Here is a 19099-nt window from a genome sequence, read left to right on the forward strand (position 1 = left end):
AGCTGTCAGTCCCCCCACTATAAAACTTGTTCTAGAACCCCTGTTACGGGGTTCTAAATTAACTGTGTCAGATCAGGAAAAAGACCTGAGCATCACGGAGGACAACTCAATAAAGACCTCTGCTCAGTAGGGAGCTGTTGTCCAAAAAGGGAACCAATGTTCAGATGCATGAGGAATGGGATGGAGAATGATACAGAAAATATAAAAATGTCATTGTACAAATATGTATTATGCCCATTCCGCTCATCCATCTCACAAAGAAACTAGCTGAAATAAAGAGGACTCAGAGATGGGCCGTAAGATTGATTAGAGACCTGGAAACACTTCAGAGTGAAGAGAGATTGAAAAGATTGGCATTGTTTATTTCAAAGAGGAGATAAATAAGATGGGATGTGATCAAAGGATACACGCTAATGAAATGTAGAGAAAGTAGATCATTCTGTTCATAACACTAGAATAGGGAGCATCCAGTGAATTTTAAAGGTGGTATGTTTGAAACTAACCAAAATAAACACCTCTTCATGCAGTGCGCAATTGGGCTGTGGAACCCATTGCCACTAGATGCCATTGAAGTCCAAAGCCAAGAACTTAGCAGGATTCAACAAAGATTGGAGATTTATCTGGAGAATGAGAACGTCCAGAAATACAACGATAAGGATTTTTAAGAGAGAGAAATTTCTGGAAGGGTTGTGAACTCTTCTGCTTCTAGACATAAGCCAACCTCTAACTAGTAGGTCTTTTCACGGGAGTAGGTTCTCTTACAAGTCCCTACTGTAGGGTTTCTTTCACTTTCCTCTGAAGCATGGGCTACTGGCAACTGTCAGAAACCCTATCTGGATGTAGCTCTGGGCTGATCCAGTAAAGCAATTCCTGTGTAACATAAGGGAGAGGAAATATACTGAACCAAGAGGAAGCAAATGGAGATGGTTGCATTTTACATTGTCTGTCTATTTAGATTGCAAACTTTTTGCAGCATGGATTGTCCCGAGGAGTAGCCGAGTGCAGAGACCCATGTGTGTTTGTGATGCCACGACAAATTCTGTGAAAGAAAGTGATTTCTGTCTCAGAAAAACACAGGACTAGAAACTCAGCTGGTGTAACTCATTGAAGTCAGTGAGCCAGATCCTCAGCTGGAGTGTCTTGGCACGGTGCTGTTGAAGCCAATGGATAGTATTTAATGTTTGTGGAAACAAACCAGGCTGCCATCCCCTTTCATGCGTGTGTTTGGGTTGGCTCGTGTGTCCACCCCCAGGTAAGCGTAGTAAGTCTTTCCTCTCTTTGACTCCCTTAGGTTTCAGGATGCCATGCAGCAGCCCCCTGGAAGGAAAGTGTCAAGAACAAGGAGCCAAGTGGAGTGGTTGGGCTGAAAACTGGCATCCGAAGCAGTGCAGGGAAGGCAAACCTCCCTAACCAGAGCCCTCTCATAGTCCAGTTCAACCGAGAGATCATGCAGGTAGAGTCTGGGGTACCTTGTTCTGGGGATCCTTGGAGGAAGGTCTGGGAGCAGGGAGCTCAGTGGATGTCTGGTTAATGGAGCAATTGCCCAGGATGCTGACCACCACGATGTGCCTCTCTACTGGGGGTAGTGAGGTTGGTCCCTGGGGGGGAGCAGTGATGGTAGGAGAGAGCTCCTTCGTTCCAGCTCCAGTGGAGGAATGAAGCGGGGATGTGTCCATGGCCGGAAGCCTTTCATCTGAGCAGCAGGAGTGTGGGGGGAGTGAACGCTCAGCTCGGAGCGAAGCCGTTGTTGTGGCATAACGTCATATTTGGCTGCCTTTCTCCAGGCCGTCTGCCCCAGGGAGCGTGGGTCAGCCTGCACAGGGGCCCAGTTTCCTCCCCCCTCAGCAGCAGAGGCAGCACAGGAAAAGGGGTCACGAAGAAGGGGTGTTGCTGTCTGCTCTGCAGGGGGGCGGGGGGCAGCAGGGGAGAGAGAATGAAAGGAGAACAGACTCCTCGCATGGCGGGTAAAGAGATTGCCTGTGAGGCCTGCCCGCCCGGCTCTGTCCTCTCCACTCAGCCTGCAAAGGGCTGCCAGGCATGGGGGACGTGGCTCAGCCAGAATGCAGGGCTCTCCAGAGGCAGCCAGAAATTCTGGGCTTTAGCATTTCAGTCTCCTTCTCCCAGGGGCTGTGCCCAGAGCCCCATTCCAGGGAACTCACAAGTGCAGTTAGTCTGTTCTCGTTCTGACAGATCAGGAGCTCCTGCGCCAGGTCAGCCCAATGGACCCATCTCCCCAGTATCCCCACCTCCACCACCTCAGACCAATGGGACATCTAGCCCAGTATCCCCTGCTGCCTGCTACCCCAGCTCACACCAATGGGCCCATCTCCCTGCCATGCTGGGTCATCCGACCAATGGCCCCATGTATCCCTCTCTGGGATGGGCCCATTTACCAGCCGTCATGCCAACTCCTGGAAGAAGTTGCTCAGTGCTGTCCCCAGGCCTGTTTCAGTGGCATGCCCAGATCAGAGCTCCTCCCTGTGTTCCAGGCCGAGAGCTGGGTGCGAGGGAAGCTGCGGGACCTGAAGGATGGCTGCAATATTCAGGACTGGGAACGGGTGGCACAGACCCTGCAAAGAGACATGAAGGATTTTGAGAACACGCTGATCAAACTGAACCAGGTATGGTGGGGGCTCCAGGACAGACCCACTCCCATTCCAGCCTCCTCCCCAGCAACCCCCGGCATCCAGCCTGAATCCTGCTAGGACTGACCCGATTGGGTCTGTGCTGTCCTCTCCAGCACCCAGGCAGTGCCTAGCTATCCCTGTGTCATTGTCCCCCTCCATGCCCAGTCAGCACCCCAGCAAGCCAGTGGATTCAAGGCTTAGGTTCTCTGAGCTGCTTCCCTTCCTCTCCCCAGATGGGTGAGCAGCTCATGAGCCGGCCCAGCCCCAGTGGGGAGACCGTCAGGAGGCAGCTGCTGGCCCTGAAGGAGCAGTGGCAGCTGCTGAAGCAGACAGCCGGGAATCAGAGCAAAGCGCTGGGTGGGCTGCGGAACCTGCAGGAGTTCAACAGGAGAGCAGAGCGGCTGGAGGCTTGGATCAGGCAGAAGGTATGGGGAGTGGGAGAGCAGGCTGGGTGGGACCTCATCAGCCTTCTCCCAGCTGCCTGGTGATGCATTAGGAATGTGCCTCACCCCCTGCAATGTCCAAGGGACCCTGCCCCTGCAGCGGGGTCTCTGAGCCTTGCCACTGACTCTGCCAAAGGTTTGGCCCTTGAGCAGAGACCTGCCACTTGGAAAGGGCAGGGCAGCAGCCTGGGGCCCAGGATGGCACTGTAGGGCTTGGGGAGGTGGGGCCAGGGCCCTAACAGGGAAATGCCACTTGATTAAAAATGGTATCTTCATACTCTCAGCCTATAGGCAAATTGCATTTGCCATGGCAACCAGGACCTAGCTGCCTGTGTAACGCAGAGCGGAGCGGAGATCACCCATGGACAGGGTGACGGTGCTCCGGGGCATTTCTCCCAGTTACAGAAGGGGAAACTGAGGCGGGGAGGGGAGGGGACTTGCCCAAGTTCACAGAGTGAGTTGGGTGTGGAACCCAGGAGTGCTGACTCCCAGTTGCTCTGCCCTCGCCCTAGGCCTCCTGCTTCAGGCTCAGTCTGGGGCTGTTTCTCTGTAGATCCCTTGACTTCCTCTGCCCCCTCTATGTCCCAGGAAGAGAAGCCTGTGCTGACTGCCCTCCTGCAAGAGAGCATGGACAAGATCCAGCTCACCCGCCGCATCCTTGACTTAAAACAGGTGAGTGTCTCTCCCGTGGCCTGGCTTGGGCTTGGTTCCTGTCACCCCACCCCCAGGGGATGTCTCGCGTTTCTCAGCTGTAGCTCGGCCCCCAGGGGACACCTCAGACTTCCCAGCCAGCAGTCCATCTCAGCTCCTCACTGGCTTGGTGTTATAGCCAGAGCAATGACTGATTGATCCGGGGTGAACCGGGAACGTCTCAGTAACACCCAGCTATCCTTTGGGGAGGCCTCTGCATGTTCACACTGTTGAGCCTAGCGCCCCCTGGTGCCACAAGCATCAGAGTGCTCTTCGAAGCCATGCCTTTCAGCCACAGAGCCCGTTGTGCTGGGGGCCCCAGAGCCAGCTGGGCAGTGGCTCCTGCCCAAGTCTCTCAGCAGCCAGAGCTGGAGCATCTGAAATGGAGCTCATAGTCCTTAAGGCCTGAAGGGACCATCATGATCACCTAGTCTGAGCTCCTGCACCCTACAGGCCACAGAACCATTCCCACCCACTCCTATAACAGACTCATAACCTCTGGGTGAGTTACTGAAGCCCTCAAATCATGGTTTATAGACTTCAAGTTACAGAGAACCCACCATTTACACTAGTTTAAACCTGCAAGTGACCTGTGCCCCCTGCTGCAGAGGAAGGCAAAAAAAAATCCCAGGGTCTCTGCCGATCTGACCCAGTGGAAAATTCCTTCCTGACCCCAAAATGGTGATCAGTTAAACCCTGAGCATGTGAATAAGACCCCCAGCCAGACATCTGGGAAAGAATTCTCTGTAGTAACTCAGAGCCCTCCCCAGCTAGTGTCCCATCACCAGCAACTGGAGATATTTGCTGCTAGCAGTCACAGATCAGCTACACGCCATTATAGGCAGTCCCATCATACCATCCCCGCCATAAACTTATCACGCTCAGCCTTGAAGCCAGTTAGGTTTTTTTCCCCCACTGCTTCCCTCGGAAGGCGGTTCCAGAGCTTCACTCCTCTGATGGGGAGAAACCTTTGCCTAATTTCAACCCTCAACTTGTTGATGGCCAGTTTATATCTATTTGTTCTTGTGTCCACATTGGTGCTCAACCGGAGCTGGAGCCAGGAGCTGATTTCTCCCTGGGGGACTGGCTCGTTGTGCTGGGCCAGGGGAGTTGGTGGAATTTCTCTTTTTCTCTGTCTGAGCGCAGGAGGAGCAGCAATTCCAGGGCCTGCATGAAGAGATGAACAGCCTGGCCCAGAAACTGGAGAAGCCTGGCAAGAGTGAGAGCAGGAGCATCTCTGCACGGCGCAAGCACCTCAATAAAATGTGAGTGGGGAGGAGTCACAGCTACCTGGGGGCTGCAGAGCCAGGCAGGCCGGGCACAGGGAGGTCTTGGCCTGTGAGTCACGTGACTGTGGGAATGGCTGAGGAGGCTGGGGGAGGCCGCACTGGGCAGCGCGATCTGCAATAACCTCCTCCTGCTTTCTCCGCCCAGGTGGCTGCGGCTCCAGGGGACCCTGAAGGAACAGCATGAGACCCTGCAGCTGGCCCTTGAGGCAGCTGCCTTCCTCCAGCAAGCGGACACGCTCCTCAGAGCCATCCACGCCAAGGTACCGCTGAGGGCTCAGAGCGGGATCAGCTCCGGCCCCATCGATGGTTTGAGGGGCGCGGGTGCAAGGATGGGAAGTTCTCATGCCGGGCTATAGGGACCTCCCAAAGCAAGGGCAGTTTGGAGAAGAGCCCACTCTTCTCTCAGCCCCTGACACCTGGGCTAGCACAGGGCTGGGGAGGGTGTGGAAGGAGTATTCTCCCCACCAGGGGGCCAGGGAGAAAGCTCTACAGCTCCCCCTTCACCCCCCCGCCCCGCCCCGATTGGCTTGATGAGCAGTTTCTGCTCCTCCTTGGCCACCAGCTCGGCAGCAGCAGTACAGAATATCAAGGGAGTTAAGTAGGGAGAGGGGGACCCCCAATGCTGCGTGGAGAAAAAGAGCTTGGCTCTCCTGGCCAGTCAGAGTGTGAGCTACCCCACTGCCTGTGCCCCATCCCTATCAGGCACTTGGAACTGAGCTGAAGTGAGGACTCTTCCCAGCCCCAGGTTGTGAGCAGAGCCCAGCGTGAGAAGGAGGCCATGGGGGGGCCTGATGGAGGAGTACCACACTCTGCCTCTTCTTCCCTGGGGCCTGTCTTTACTCCCAGGAAATGGTGGACATTCCCTAGCATCTCTGGGAAGGTGACGTTCTGGGGACTCCCTGTTCTAGGGCTGAGTTACCAGCTCCCCTGCCTGCTCTGGAGTTGCCGCCCCCCTCAGCCAGACCCTTAGTTACATCATTGCTGGTGCTGACAGGGCTGATGGCTCCTGTCACTGGGGAGCAGGATTGGAGGAGGGGATTCCTGTGTGACATGGGGTGGGGGATAGGATCACTCAGAGGGGATCCAAATGGCACAGAGGCACTGCAGAGAGCGGGGCCCTGTCCCCACCTTCCCCTAAGGGGTACAATGGGTGCTTCTGCTTCTTGCAGTGGAGGAACCTCTGTGGCGTGGGGAAGCAGGGGGACCCTGAGCCTGGCCGGGACCGAGACGTCAGGGATATTGCCAGCCAGGTCATGGTAAGTGTCGACATTGTGCTGTCCCAAACTCACCCGAAATGTCTCACCTGAGAGGTAAGGCATACTGCGTGTGCTCTGACGGGACATCTCCCCCCACCACCCGGCTCGGACACGGACATTACAGCCCCTAGCAGGGTGTGGCATGGGCAGAATGGCCTGGAGTCAAACCTTCATCTGGCCGAACTGCCAGCATCAAGGGGTAACAGGGGTGGCTGCATCCAGAGCTGCCTTCAGCTAACCAGACTGGCATCTCAGAGGGGCTGGATCTTGGGCAAGGTTTGGTGTGTGGAGAGGAGGGATCAGTGGGAGGGCTTGTTAGAAGGGAGCTGGGGCCCTGTGTCCTGCTGCTCACCTGCCCCTGGAGGGCTAACTCAGCATTTCCCAGGTAGCCTCTGTGCTCAGCTCTGGTCTCTGGATGGTCACCCTCAGCCAGCCCCATTAGCTCACTTCGTGCCCCTCTTGCTCCTCCAGATGTTGGATGTGACCGTGTCCCAGCTCATCAGCCTCCATCCCAGCCTGGCAGCACGAGTCCTGCACAAACACCGAGACGTCAAGGAGAGCTGGGCCCAGCTTCAGCAGGTGCTGAGGTACAGCAGAGCCTCGTAGCAACCCACTCACTAGCATCCCCCCTAAACACAGAGCAAGCCCAGGGCTGAATTTAGCAAAGCGGGTGCGTTCACAGGGGTCACTTGTTGCCCACTCCTGCCTCAAGACCTGGTGAGCAGAAGGGTGTGTGACTTGAAGCATGAGGGAGCCAGGACTCCTGGGTTCTATATCCAGCTCTGCACTTGTCTCATTGTGTGGCCCTGGAAGGCAGGTCCCTGCCCTGCTCTGTGCCTCAGTGTTCTCTTCTGTACACTGGGGAGAATGCTTCAGAGGAGGCTCTGAGGGCAGATGGAGTGACCTATGAGATGCACCAGAGTAACCTCTGCCCTTTGAGCTATTATTTGATTGACTTAGAGAGTGGGCTGCTTGAGTATCTCAGCCAATCACAAGACAGCATAGCCAGAAACAGGCAGGGTGGCTTTGGGTTTACACACATGCTGGTTCCTGAGTGGCTGAAGTTGCTCTTCCCCGACTTACAGAATCTGAATCCGTGGTCATGGCTGATCCCCACAAGCTTGGTGGAGTGGGAAAGGCGTTGGCTTGGCCCATTCTATGGATATGTTCAAATCTGAGCTGCCTGCCATTGGCAGCTGGGGTTTCAGCTCTGGGAAACAAGAGCTGGACTTTCCAAAGAGCTCAGCTCCCATTACACAGGTAGGGTCAGGCCGTTGGGAGCTACTGGGTGTACAGTGCTTTTGAAAATCTGGCCCTACTTCTCCGTCATCTGCTGGATTCCCCTGTATTGGGGCTCCCCACACCTGCCTGGAGCGGGGTCCCTGGGGCAGAACCCACATCAACTATTGGCTGCCATGAGCCAGACTCTGCTCCTGAGTCAACCCCAGAGGACTCACGGGGCCAGAACAGCTTAGAGCTCTCTTCCCCATTCTCTCTCCTCTTGCCTCTCACTCCCCACCCCTCGCCCTGTGTGTGCTCCCCATCTCCCAGGAATGAGAAGTCACCGTTGCTGGCCCTGGCGAGCAGTTTGCCGATGAGAGAGACCGATGCCCTGAGCCCTGAGCATACAGAAGCTGGCAGTGGGGGAGTTGCAGGGAGGGAAGCCGGAGACAAGCGGAGGAGGGTCCCGTTACGTATGGTGAATATAGTAGCTGGGGCCCTGCCCCTCTCCCCAGCCCTCCCCTTCCCTGCAACAAGAGCAGCCAAACCAGAGCCACTTCCCTTAGACACCCAGCAAAGGCACATGGGGAAAGAGCTTGAGCCCGTGAACCCTAAGTGACAGCTGTGTGACCCCTCTTGTGACACCCTCGCTAACGCTTGGGACCCCCCTCTATGAACTCTGAGTGATAAGCCTGTGATCACGTAAACCCTGGAACCTGTGTGCAGTGCCCCAGGTGACCTGTGTGTGGCTCTGAACACTGACCTGTGGGATGGTCTGGGAGTGCTGTATGTGCCCCACCTCTGCACACACCTGCCCCTTCATGCATCCCGCACACCGGCTCAGATCCCCTCCTCCCAATACACCTTTGCCCAGGCCAACCTAGCACATGTTCCTGTGTGTCCCTCTGGGCTCTGACCTGCGTCCGTCTGTGATGTCGCCCTGGCACCTGGAATTCTGGATGGGCTGCACAGCAGCACCCGCCCCACCCACAGCCCCAGGGACCTGTCACCGGGCTTTGCTTTGGACCCTGTGCTGCTGCCAGGATGGCCCTGCTCCCTGGAGTGCTCTGTGTGTGGCAGCAGAGGAGTAGGTGTTAGGCCTGGTGCGGGGGGAGGCTGAGCTGGCTCTGTTGGTCCCCATTCCTCCACCTGGTGCTAGATGAGGGAGGAATGGGATCCTGGGAGGCTCCTGTTGTGTCCTAGGTGCAGAAGGACTTTGCAGGGAATGTGACGGAGCATGTGAGAGGCGAGGAGGGAAGCCCGAGCTCGCCAGGAGAGCAGGCCACTCCTGGCTGCCACAGCAACAGTAATAGGTACTGACTCGGCAGGCTGCTCCCAAGAATGGGGTCCAGGGTTGGGGTATAGGCCAGGTATTCCTTAGGAGGGGGGGGAGGGGAGGGGAGGGGAGGGGACCTAGAGCATTTGCTGGGCTAGGCCTGTTCTTTAGCTGTAAGAATCCATCCCCAGCTCCAGAACCTAGTCCCCAGAAGGGGCATAGCAGGCAGGGAAGGACATGGGCGCCTGGGGTTTCCCTGGTACAGGCAGCTGCCCCCATGCCCTGAACCTGTGGGGCCCCCATGGCATGGATACCAGCCCCTGCCCTGCAGCTGTATCTCATATCTGTGATATGAGGCTGCCCTGGTCCTTTGGCAGAGCCTGCAGGGGTCCCTGTAGTAGGAGAGAAACTGTCCATGACTCTGCCTCTCTCCCGCAGGAGGAGGAAACCCCCAGGACAGTCGGATGCTGTGCGGGGCCCACCCCAGCAGGAGGCCAAGCTGCAGGACTTCTGTCAGGCTGCTAACGTGGTAACGTCTCAAATGAGCCAAGGCGCGTCCCAGCCCCTGTCCCTGGGTCCCAGCGTTGGGTGTTCCCCCATGTGTCTCCCCCTCTCCTCGCAGCCCCCCACGCCTCGGCTGGCAGTAACGCGCTGTCTCTCCTCCGGTGTACGGCAGGCTGTGTCCTGGCTGAGGGAGAACGTAGGGCTCAGCATCCGGCTGAGCCAGGTGGAGGACGCAGAGAGCCTGGAGGCTGCACAGAGCCAGCAGGCCGCGCTGCAGCAGGAGATCCTGGGCAACAGCTCCAGCATCGAGGCCCTGCTCATGGTGAGCACCAGCTGTGGGGTGCATACTGTGTGGGACGGGAAGTCCCCCTCTACAACTCGCTGCTGGGGATGCAGAGGGGGCGCCATGCTGATGGCATCCCCGGTGGCAGGTGTTTCGTGCAACTGGAGAATAACACTGGGTTCCCCTGCCAGGCACCTGGGGCGCCAGGAGGAGTTTCCTCTCCGCTGCCTTCTGGGGAGGGATGGGAGTGGGCAGTGAGATCCATGCCCCCTTGGTGGCCAGGGTCAGGGGGGCTGGGAAGAGCAGATCCCTGTCCTCAGCATGTGCCTCATTCTCAGGCTCCTCTAAGGGATTGCAGAGCGGGACGCCCAAGTGGGCGTCACCTGACAATGCGTGTCCGTGTCCCACAGGAAGGGCAGACGCTGCTGTGTGGCAGCCATGGAGGGAGACCTCAGGTGGAAGGCATCCTCCAGGAGCTGGAGGGGCTGTGGGAGGAGCTGCAGAGGAGGCACCGGGAGAACGGTGCGGCGCTGAGGGAGATTGATAAGGTGCGTGGTGCCATCTCTCTCTGCCAGGCATGAGCCCGTATCAGACAGAGGGGTGTGAGCAGGGCGGGAAGGGGGTGCACATGAGACACAGGGGCAGCCCCAGTGCAGGCACTGGTGGGACAGGGATCGCTGTGCCCGTTCTCTGGGCTGTGCTGGTGCAGGGGCCATCTTGAGCCTCGGCTGCAGCCCCCTGCAAGGGAGTCTCCCGGGGAGTGTCAGCAGGGTGCGGGGTGATGGCCCTGGCTGCCTGGCCTTCCCCAAAGATCAGTTAGCCCAGTGCCATGCACACCACCTGGGAGGGACAGGTGCCCTGTGTGGAGCCAGCTCAGGAAGCCTCTGCTCCTCCAGCTGGATCTGGCACTGCAGTGGCCTCCATGCTGGCACAGCCAGGACTGCCCCTGCTGTGTCTGAGATGCCTCCAGGTGGGCAACCGGGTGCTGTTTGTGCTGCAGCATGGAGAGCCCTGCGATGGTCCATGGAAACGTGCTGCCCTGGGTGGGATAGCACGGTGCTGGGTCACACCGAACTGGTCTTCCCTGCGACACGATGCCACGGCGCCCTCAGGGGCTTTCATTCCTGCCCACCCTGAGGCTGGGACAGAGGGGGATCTGGCCTGGGAGGTCCTGTCTGTCCCACTCTCCAATCTCTTCCTGCAGGTTCTGCGGTTGGTGGGAGAGCTGGATGGGGCTGAGCAGTGGCTGCAGGGGGTGGTGGGCTCGCTGTCGGAGCCCGCCACCATGAGGAGCCCAGAGGAACTCCGCAGGGACCTCCAGGAGATCAGCTGCTTGGAGAACCAGGTCCTGTTGTGGGGCATCAAGCTCCAAGCCCTGCGGGAGGAGATGGGGAGAGAGCCCTCTGCAGAGCACGTGATGGCTGGGAAGATTCAGAGCAAGGTGGAGATGATGGAGGAGAAGTGAGTCCTGGGGAAACAGGACTGGGAACTGGACTACGGGGAGCACAGGCTGCTGGAGTGGGAGGTAGTGTCAGGGGATGTGAGGAAGAGATGAGGTTGGAGGAGTGTGAGGGGATTCCCCCCTCTGGGGAGGATGTGGCATCAGAGAGGTGAGAGGGGATCCCCTGAGGGCAGCCTTGAGGAATGGGAGGGGACAGTGGTGTCAGAGGGGTGGGAGACCTCCAATGGGACGACCTTGGGGGATGGAAGGGGGTGGCTGTGTCAGTGGGGTGGGAGCCCCCTGGGGGGCAGCACTGGGGAATGGCAGCACTGAAGGGTCGGGAGGGGATTTCCCTGCAGTGGGAAGGAGGATCCCCCTGCCTCGCTGCCTCTCCGTGTGCTCCTGCCCCACTGCTGCGTTTGCTGTGCCAGGTTGGGGTGCGTGCGGGCGGCCCTGCAGCGGCGGGCGGAGGACGTGCGCGATTCCCTGGTGCTGTCTGAGTTCCTGCAGAATGTGCAACAGGAGGAGGTGCTGAGCCAGAAGAACAGCACGCTGGTGAGGAGTGAGTGGGGATGGGCCTGGACTCGGGCCCCCATTGGGAATCCCATCCCTGCTGGGTCAGTCTGGGTGGAGGGGCCCTACTGCTGACTGAGTGAGGTCAGGGGTTGGGTGGGGGATAACTGGAACCCCTCGCTTTCCAGCGTCACCCCCAGCAGCTGCCAGTGTTTGCTCTGAGGTGGGGGAGGCACAGTGGCCACTGACCTCAATCCTGGGGAATGGCTGAGATCAGCAACCCTGAGTGCATGGTGAGGAGGCTCCACGGGACCCCTCGCAGGCCAGGTGGTGCCAGAATCACCCCACGTGTCCCAGTCTCTCTCTAAAGCTCCAGCGTCCCTGTGTGTTTGCTTTAGCCCGGGACCAGCAGGCTGGGCTCCCAGGAGCCTGTGCACCTCCCCTTGGCCCAGGCTGGGCAGCAGCTGAGCCGTGAGGACATGAGCAGCCCCCTGGGTGAGCTGCAGGAGGCTGTGGAGATGCTGAACGACGTGGTGAAGGAGCGGGAGCGAGTCATGGAGGCAGCAGCTGAAACTGAGAGTCTGGAGCGCCTGGTAAGGGACCTGGCGTGAGGAGCCTTTGACTGAGAAGGAGGGGGTAACACACCACTAGTGGCCATGCGGAGCACGGCTGGCTCAGTCAGAGGTGAGGGCAGAACAGTAGAGTCTGACTGAAGGGGGGCTCCTATGCATAGTGCCAGCCTGAGAGAGTAGGGTCTAGTACAGGGGTGACCAACCTGCAGCTCCGGAGCCGCATGCGGCTCTTCAGAAGTTAATATGCGGCTCCTTGCATAGCTACCGACTCCAGGGCTGGAGCTACAGGTGCCAACTTTCCAGTGTGCTGGGGGGTGCTCACTGCTCAACCCCCTGCTCTGCCCCAAGCCCTGCCCCCTCTCCACCCCTTCCCCCGAGCCTGCCATGCCCTCGCTCTCCCCCCCTCTGCACCAGAGCCTCTGACACACCAGGTAACAGCTGATTGTGGTGGGTGGGAGGCGTGGGGAGGAAGTGGGAGGCACTGATTGGTGGGGCTGACGGTGGGCAGGAGGTGCTGCAGGTTGGAGTGGGGGGAGCTGCTGGGGGGCTGCTGAGGTATTACTGTGGCTCTTTGGCAATGTACATTGGTAAATTCTGGCTCCTTCTCAGCCTCAGGCTGGCCGCCCCTGGTCTAGTGATTAGAGCAGGGGGCTGGGAGCCAGGACTCCTGGGTTCTATTCCTGACCCTGGAAGGGGAGTGTGTTCTAGAGCAGGGGACTGGGAGACAGGACTCCTGGGTCCTATACCTGTCCCTAGGAGTGGAGTCTGTCCTAGTGGTTAGAGCAGGGGGTTGGGAGCCAAGGCTGAGGCAGCTGATGCTAGTGCTGCACAGTTATCCCTATTCTTCTTCTGCGCCCCACAGCTTGCTAGCATCCGTGTGAGGACAAGGAGCATCTCTGAAGGGAGCTCACACTGGGGTTCACCTCACTTTTCTCTCTCCCAGCTTGCCAGAGTCTTTCCACGCATGGAGGCCATTCGATGCAGAGCGGAGGCTCTGGCCCGTGATATCGCCCAGGTGGAGAGTGGCTTTGTCACAGTGAAGAGTGAGCTGGACCTGCAGGGGCTGCAGGGGCTGCTGAGCCAGCAGCAGGAGATGGAGGTGAGTCCCAGAGACTGCGCCGCTCTGACTTGCCATGGTGAGTGGAGTCACCGATGGCCTCTACTGGCTTCCTGGGAGCCTTGCAGTGCCTTGGCATGTTGCCAGGCATGTTGGAGCTAGGGGTTACCAAGGGTGTCAGGAGTAGAGACGAGGTCACCTCAGGGAGACTCTAGCCCTCAGGCCCAAGAGCCATAAGCCCTGGCCTTTTATGAAGGGCTCACTGGAATTTTCCAGCTGTCTCTAGGCCTTTCCTGTCAACTCCCCCTGTGGCCAGGCAGGGAGAGGGGAAGGGATTGCGTCAGCCCCTGTGTGCCAAGGTCTGGCTGCCAACAACTCACACATCTTTCCATTCTGCATCCCTATGGAGGGAACCAGCTCCATGCAGAGCAGAGCGGAACTGTCTGCTGGGAAACCTGGATCCCTCTTCACCCTGCTGCTCCCCCACCCCCTGCTCCCCCACCCCCTGCTCCCCACAAATCACAGATCCCCTGCTCCCCCACCCTCTGCGCCCCACAGCCTGCTCCCTCATCTCCTGCTCCCCCACAGAGCACAGCTCCCCTTGTGCCCCGACAGCCTGCACCCCCATCCCCTGTACCGCCATCCCCTGCACCCCACAGAGCACAGCTGCCCCTGCTCCCCCATCCCTTGCTCCCCCATCCCCTGCTCCTCACAAAGCACAGCTCCTCCTGTGCCACCACGGCCTGCTCCCCTGTCCCCTGCTCCCCGCAAAGCACAGCTCCCCTGGTCTCCCACAACTTGCTCCCCCACCCCCTGCACCCCACAGAGCACAGCTCCCCCTGCTTCCCCATCCCCTGCTCCCCCACCCCCTTCTTCCCCATCCTCTGCTCCCCCATGCCCTGCACCCTGCAGAGCACAGTTCCCCACAGAGCATATCTCCCCCTGCACTCCCATCCCCTGTCGCACAGGAGAGATGATAAAGTAGAGGCTGCTCCCATGGTCAGGGGCTCAGTGCTCTGAGCTGTATGCAGGAGGATCAGGTGTGGGTCCTAACTCTCTACATTGCATTTCCTGCGATGCTGAAGGGATTCAGCCTGGTGGCCTAGTGGCTAATGTCTGCCCCTGTCATGCAGGGGGCCTGGGTTTGGGTGCCATCTCTAGGTACCAGTGCCTGAGGGAGTCAGCCCAGTGCTTTGCCCTGCCATGTTGATTCCCAACCCTGATCTTTTTCCCCAAGTGGGAGGGGAAGGAAACAACTTGGCAAGCCAAGTAGGCACGGTTGCCTCGGTCCCCTCCTGTCTTCAGGCAGAGAGGCAGAAAAACACTCCCCCATGGGGAAGGGAGCTGGGAGCCCCCTGCCAAGAGGGTCTCTTTTACGTGTCCAGAGTCCTTTTGTCTTATGTCCCCTAGTTCAACATGTCCGAGGCGCTGGAGGGGGACGTGGAGGAGCTGGAGAAGGCAGTCATCCACTTGGAAAAGCTCTGCCCAGCTCGGATGCATGACATGGGCCCAGAGATCCAGGGGATGCTGCAGGCCTGGGAGGAGCTGCAAAAGCTGGTGCTGGAGAACAAGGGCCATGTGCAGCAGGCCAGTCGGCTGCAGCAGTTCTTTGGAGATTACTTAGCCATGATGTAAGTGGCTGCAGCCTGCATGGCGTCTTCCCTTCCAACTGCCTTTGTGATCCAGCCGGCCCTGCCTGTAAAGTTGGGATCCAGGGAGGACAGCCTGAGGGCTGGTGCTCAGCTTGGGGTTCACAAGTGTCTGGCCAGGTGTTGCTCTCTGGGGAGCAGACTGGGGAGGTGCAAGGGGAGCTGAAATAGCTCCCTGGGGAAAGTCAGATGTCCAGAGAACCCCAGGATGTTTGCCACTCTTCTGTCGCTCCCCAGGCTTCCCCATCATCTCCTGGCCCTTGCCTTTCCCTTCCTCCCATATTTTCTCTCAGCCTCCAGCCCTCACATTCTCCCTCTCTCTGCCCCCATGGCTTCCTGGGCTCGCCGCAGAGCCTGATGGTGGCCATCGTCCCCGAAGGCAGCCCGGCTGTAGTCCCGGTGAGAACTATGGGTGACGTCTGTGCTTGGGAAGCCGGAGCGCCACCAGCACAGCTGTAGGGAAATGGCAGCGGGCAGCCTGCGGTTTCAGTCGCACTGAGAGCAATGGGAGGCGATGGCAGAAATTCGCAGGAAAGCTGCAGGAGTCCATGGGAAGCGTTAACAACACACCAAGCGCCACAACAGTCGCAGTCGCATCCTGTCAGGTGGCAGCTCTGTTCATGCCTCAGAGGGGGGTGGGGGAACTCCCTGCTGCAGAGACTGAGTTAGAGCATGGCCATTTCCTCTGCCTTCCTTGCTGGCCAAACCCATGGAGCAGGGGGCCAGTCACTGAAGGGACGTTCTCTGGATAGTTTGACCTAGCGGAGACTCAAACCCTGGCATGGAAGATCCGGCTCAGCCTGCAGCCTGGAGGGAGTTCCTCACCTGTGCCCTCCTAGGACGGGGTGGGGAGAGGGGAGGAGAGCACTGGCTACGGTTTGGTTCGGCAGCTGTATTCCCTCCAGTCGTCCCAGTGGCTCCTTATGGCCCTGTCCCCTTGTCTTCGCAGCTCCTGGACAGAGGACACAAGGGCTCAGATCTTTTCGGAGAGCGTGAGTGCTCATGGGCTCCCAGAGACTCAGTGGGAGGAGCTAGAGAGGAAAATTGAGGGCAAGTTCAAGGAGTTTGAGGAGCTGGCATCCACCGGGCAGACGCTGGTGTCCGAGGAGCACTACCTGAGTGAGACGGTAAGCAGGAGGTGGACTGGGGGATGCTTCATGAGCTCCCCATTGAAAACCCTGGGGGCTCAGCCTCTGGCCTGGTACAGGGCAGATGGAACCTGCTGGGTCATCAGAGAGGTGAGTCCTCTGCATAGTGCCCAGCCAAACCATTCGCTTATGGGAGCCCAGTGAGACAGATTTACCAAGAAGCCATTTAGTGCTCAGGGGGAGCCAGCCTCAACCACCCACCCTGCAAGGGGCAGTCAGACCACCCCGCTGGCTGGGGTGGTTACCCATGTGATGGATACTGAACACAGACCTGCTGGGGCTCAGCTTCTTTTCCAGACCTGACCCCAAAGGGCCCATTATGAAGTTGTTCCTGAAGAAAGCACCACTCCCCAGTCCCCAACGAAGGGTTCTCAGCATCCTACGCTCCCCATTGGCTTCTCTGTCCCCGATCCCAGGGTGAAGTTGTGTCTGGGGAGTAGAGGAGGGGAGCTGAAGTTCTCACAGGAGCCCTTGGCATCTTTGTTCTCCCGGTAGATAAAGGAACGCCTGGAGGAGCTGCAGAGCATGCTGGGATGGGTGCTGGTGCGCTGGCGAGCACAGAAACACCACTGGGATTCTGGGAACAAGAGTGCTGGCAAAAAGGGCCAAGACGGTCCCGTGGACTCTGTGCTGAGTGTGTCCCCCAGCTGCCAGGTGAGTCCGTAGCTGCTGTGGGACAGTCTGCAAGCGGGGATGGGTCAGGCCGCTGTTTGCTCAGCCCAGCTGAGGCGCCTCTCTTGGCACAATGAAAGGCCTCTGCACAAGGCCAGCATGGGACAGGAGCAGATACACAGGCATTGTGTCCACCAGGGCAAAAATCAGGGAGACTCACATAAACCATGGTGGCTGTTTCCGTCTGGAGAATCTCAGGGAAGCCGTACACCACAGGCTGGCTAGCGGTTAAAGCAGAGGACCAGCAGTCAGGGCTCTTGGGTTCTAGCCCTGGAGCTGCTACTCACTCTGCAGCCTTGAGTGACTCCCAGCCCTGCTCTGTGCCTCAGTTTCCCCGCCTGCAACACAGGGGTAATGCTCCTGATCCACCTCCCAGAGTGGGGGTGGCGGCTGTGAAGCTGAATTAATTCGTGCCTGTAAAGCACTTGGAGATCCGTGCGTCCAGACTGCCTTTGGCATCCAGTGCTGTCATGTACAGAGTGTGAGAGTCCTAGGGCTCCTGCGGGGGAGACCACCAAATCCCACTGCACACCCATAGTACAGAGAAGTGCAGGAGGGGGCACAGCAGAATGGAATGGGGGGCGGAGGAACCAGGTGTAGGGCAGGGGGGTATCATGGCACCGGGGAGGGAAAGGAAGTGCACAGGACAGGGGGCAGGCCATTCCCACAACCCCACCTCTTCACTGTCTTCTATTACTTCCCAGGACCCATGCGCCCAAGCAGCTGTGCCTGGAGCAGATGGCATCCTGGGCCCTAACACTTCTAAAGGGCCTCAGCCCACATTGTGCTCCCTCACCCCACCACAGCTCCAGAGGCAAGAGAGGGAAGTGGCCTGTCCTTCCGCCCCATCTATCCCAGATGCCCTCCGAGGGCTGGAGCAAAGCTGGGAAGATCCTGGGGACTCCACCCCATTGGAGGTGGAAACCACCAAGGAGACTTTAGTTCTGGATCCCTCAGAGTCCCCAGTGCTGCTGGTGCCGCAGTCTGGGCCCAGCAGCCTGGGCGGGACAGTCAACTTGATCCTGAGTATTGGCAAGAAGGGGGAGAAGAAGCTGCAGCTGGCTGGAGCGATGCCGGGGGAAGAGTCCCTGCACAGGGTAGGTGATGTCATGCTGGGGAGACACACGGCTTTGTCAGGGCTGCTAGCTTGTGCTGTGCACAGGAGGCTTGGTGCGAGGGGAGACGGGAGAGACCATGTTTCTCGATAGAGCTGCCTAGGGGAGCTGTGCCCCAGATCAGAGCTTGTCCAACTGCAGGTGAATTCAGGGCTGTGGCTTTGTAGGGCTTGGAAACTGCCAGGTGCACTTGGAAGGGCATGGCAGAGTGGGGGTGTTTCCAGGTGAACCCAGACCCCCGGGGCTGAGGCTGAGCAGCTGAGAGCTCAGGAGATTCTCGGATGAATCAAGAGCGAAGCAGGTGGACACTCTGGACTAGGGAGCCCCAGCCCCGGTGTCCCTGCCACTCGGGTTGGCAGATACAGCACAAGCTCCCTTGGATTTCAAGCAGGGGGCTGGCCTTTAGCACTGTGGCCCCCCTTCTCCCCTCCTCCTCCTCGCTGTAACAGGCCACCCGCTCTCCTCCCTCAATTTTCTTTTTGTGTCTCTCTTTCCCCACACTCAGCTCCCTGGCACTAAACCCTCAGGCTGTAAAACCTTTTGGAAGCGTTGCCAGGGGCTTTTAGGAAACACTTTGGGTAGTTTAAAGCGAAAGAAAAAGCCGTCTCGCCAGCCCGTGGAAGAGGTAACGTCCCAGGGGCTGCATGCCGGGCACAGTGGCTGCATGGCGTGAGCTTGCCCTATACTAACACACCGTCCTGTCCCCGTGAGTCCCTCTGTGTCCTCTCTCTGACACTGCTCCTGGTCCCCGCTGGCTCCTGGCCAAGAGGCCAGGCTAAGGCTTATCCCCCTGCTAGAAGAGCTGCAGCAGTGGAGGGGGTGAACAGGGAGGGCACCATGCCATCCTGATAACCCTGCCATGAGAAATGGCCTCCCAAGGGCTGCCTGGTGTCACAGTACTCCACAGAATGAGGTCAGTGCACCAGCTGGCCCAGTGGGGCTAGGGAATGGGCTACTGGGCCTCTCACCTCTCGGACACCAGTTGCTGTCTGGCCCCTATTGGTAAGTGGTTTCCATCTGCTGGCTGTTGGGAGGTGAAATGAGTCAGAAGGTCTCAGTCCAGTCACCAGGGGGCAGCTCTCCAAACCCACAATCCAGCCGGTGGTGACAAGTCCTGTTGCCAGCCTGAGCAGAGAAGCCAAGGCCTGAATGTGCCAGGGAGCCCTGGGGCAGACTGGTGGCGGGAGGGTGTGTTGCATGAGCCAGGCCTGTCCTGGGGATACTTAGAGGGCTTCGGGGCTGTGAGGCAGGCACTTTTACTGGTGCTGCTTTCACACAGAATTGTGTTTGTTTAATGCTCCCTATCTTGTGTATTTCTATCCTGAGGGGGTTTCCCGGGAGCT

The 19099-nt window shown here is 58.6% G+C and overlaps 1 protein-coding gene across 6 annotated transcripts in view; it reads left to right on the forward strand.

Moving 5' to 3' along the window:
- The window catches only part of LOC140909372 (uncharacterized), a 47397-nt gene that overhangs the window by 11924 nt on the left and 16374 nt on the right, over nucleotides 1–19099 (forward strand). For 3 of the 6 annotated variants that reach the window (XM_073338500.1, XM_073338499.1, XM_073338496.1), the window contains 22 exons: nucleotides 1292–1453; nucleotides 2490–2621; nucleotides 2861–3052; nucleotides 3659–3742; nucleotides 4907–5025; nucleotides 5195–5309; nucleotides 6219–6305; nucleotides 6777–6892; nucleotides 7857–8004; nucleotides 8730–8839; nucleotides 9241–9331; nucleotides 9479–9628; nucleotides 10000–10137; nucleotides 10794–11050; nucleotides 11462–11585; nucleotides 11942–12136; nucleotides 13059–13214; nucleotides 14583–14803; nucleotides 15771–15948; nucleotides 16465–16623; nucleotides 17346–17738; nucleotides 18262–18381. In XM_073338500.1, coding sequence (XP_073194601.1) covers nucleotides 1292–1453; nucleotides 2490–2621; nucleotides 2861–3052; nucleotides 3659–3742; nucleotides 4907–5025; nucleotides 5195–5309; nucleotides 6219–6305; nucleotides 6777–6892; nucleotides 7857–8004; nucleotides 8730–8839; nucleotides 9241–9331; nucleotides 9479–9628; nucleotides 10000–10137; nucleotides 10794–11050; nucleotides 11462–11585; nucleotides 11942–12136; nucleotides 13059–13214; nucleotides 14583–14803; nucleotides 15771–15948; nucleotides 16465–16623; nucleotides 17346–17738; nucleotides 18262–18381 — 3447 coding nt within the window. The remainder of the gene's footprint in view (nucleotides 1–1291; nucleotides 1454–2489; nucleotides 2622–2860; nucleotides 3053–3658; nucleotides 3743–4906; nucleotides 5026–5194; nucleotides 5310–6218; nucleotides 6306–6776; nucleotides 6893–7856; nucleotides 8005–8729; nucleotides 8840–9240; nucleotides 9332–9478; nucleotides 9629–9999; nucleotides 10138–10793; nucleotides 11051–11461; nucleotides 11586–11941; nucleotides 12137–13058; nucleotides 13215–14582; nucleotides 14804–15770; nucleotides 15949–16464; nucleotides 16624–17345; nucleotides 17739–18261; nucleotides 18382–19099) is intronic. The other 3 variants (XM_073338497.1, XM_073338498.1, XM_073338502.1) reach the window with 3 other exon arrangements.

The sequence above is a fragment of the Lepidochelys kempii genome, chromosome 3, assembly GCF_965140265.1.
Source record: "Lepidochelys kempii isolate rLepKem1 chromosome 3, rLepKem1.hap2, whole genome shotgun sequence".
NCBI classification, from domain to species: domain Eukaryota; kingdom Metazoa; phylum Chordata; order Testudines; family Cheloniidae; genus Lepidochelys; species Lepidochelys kempii.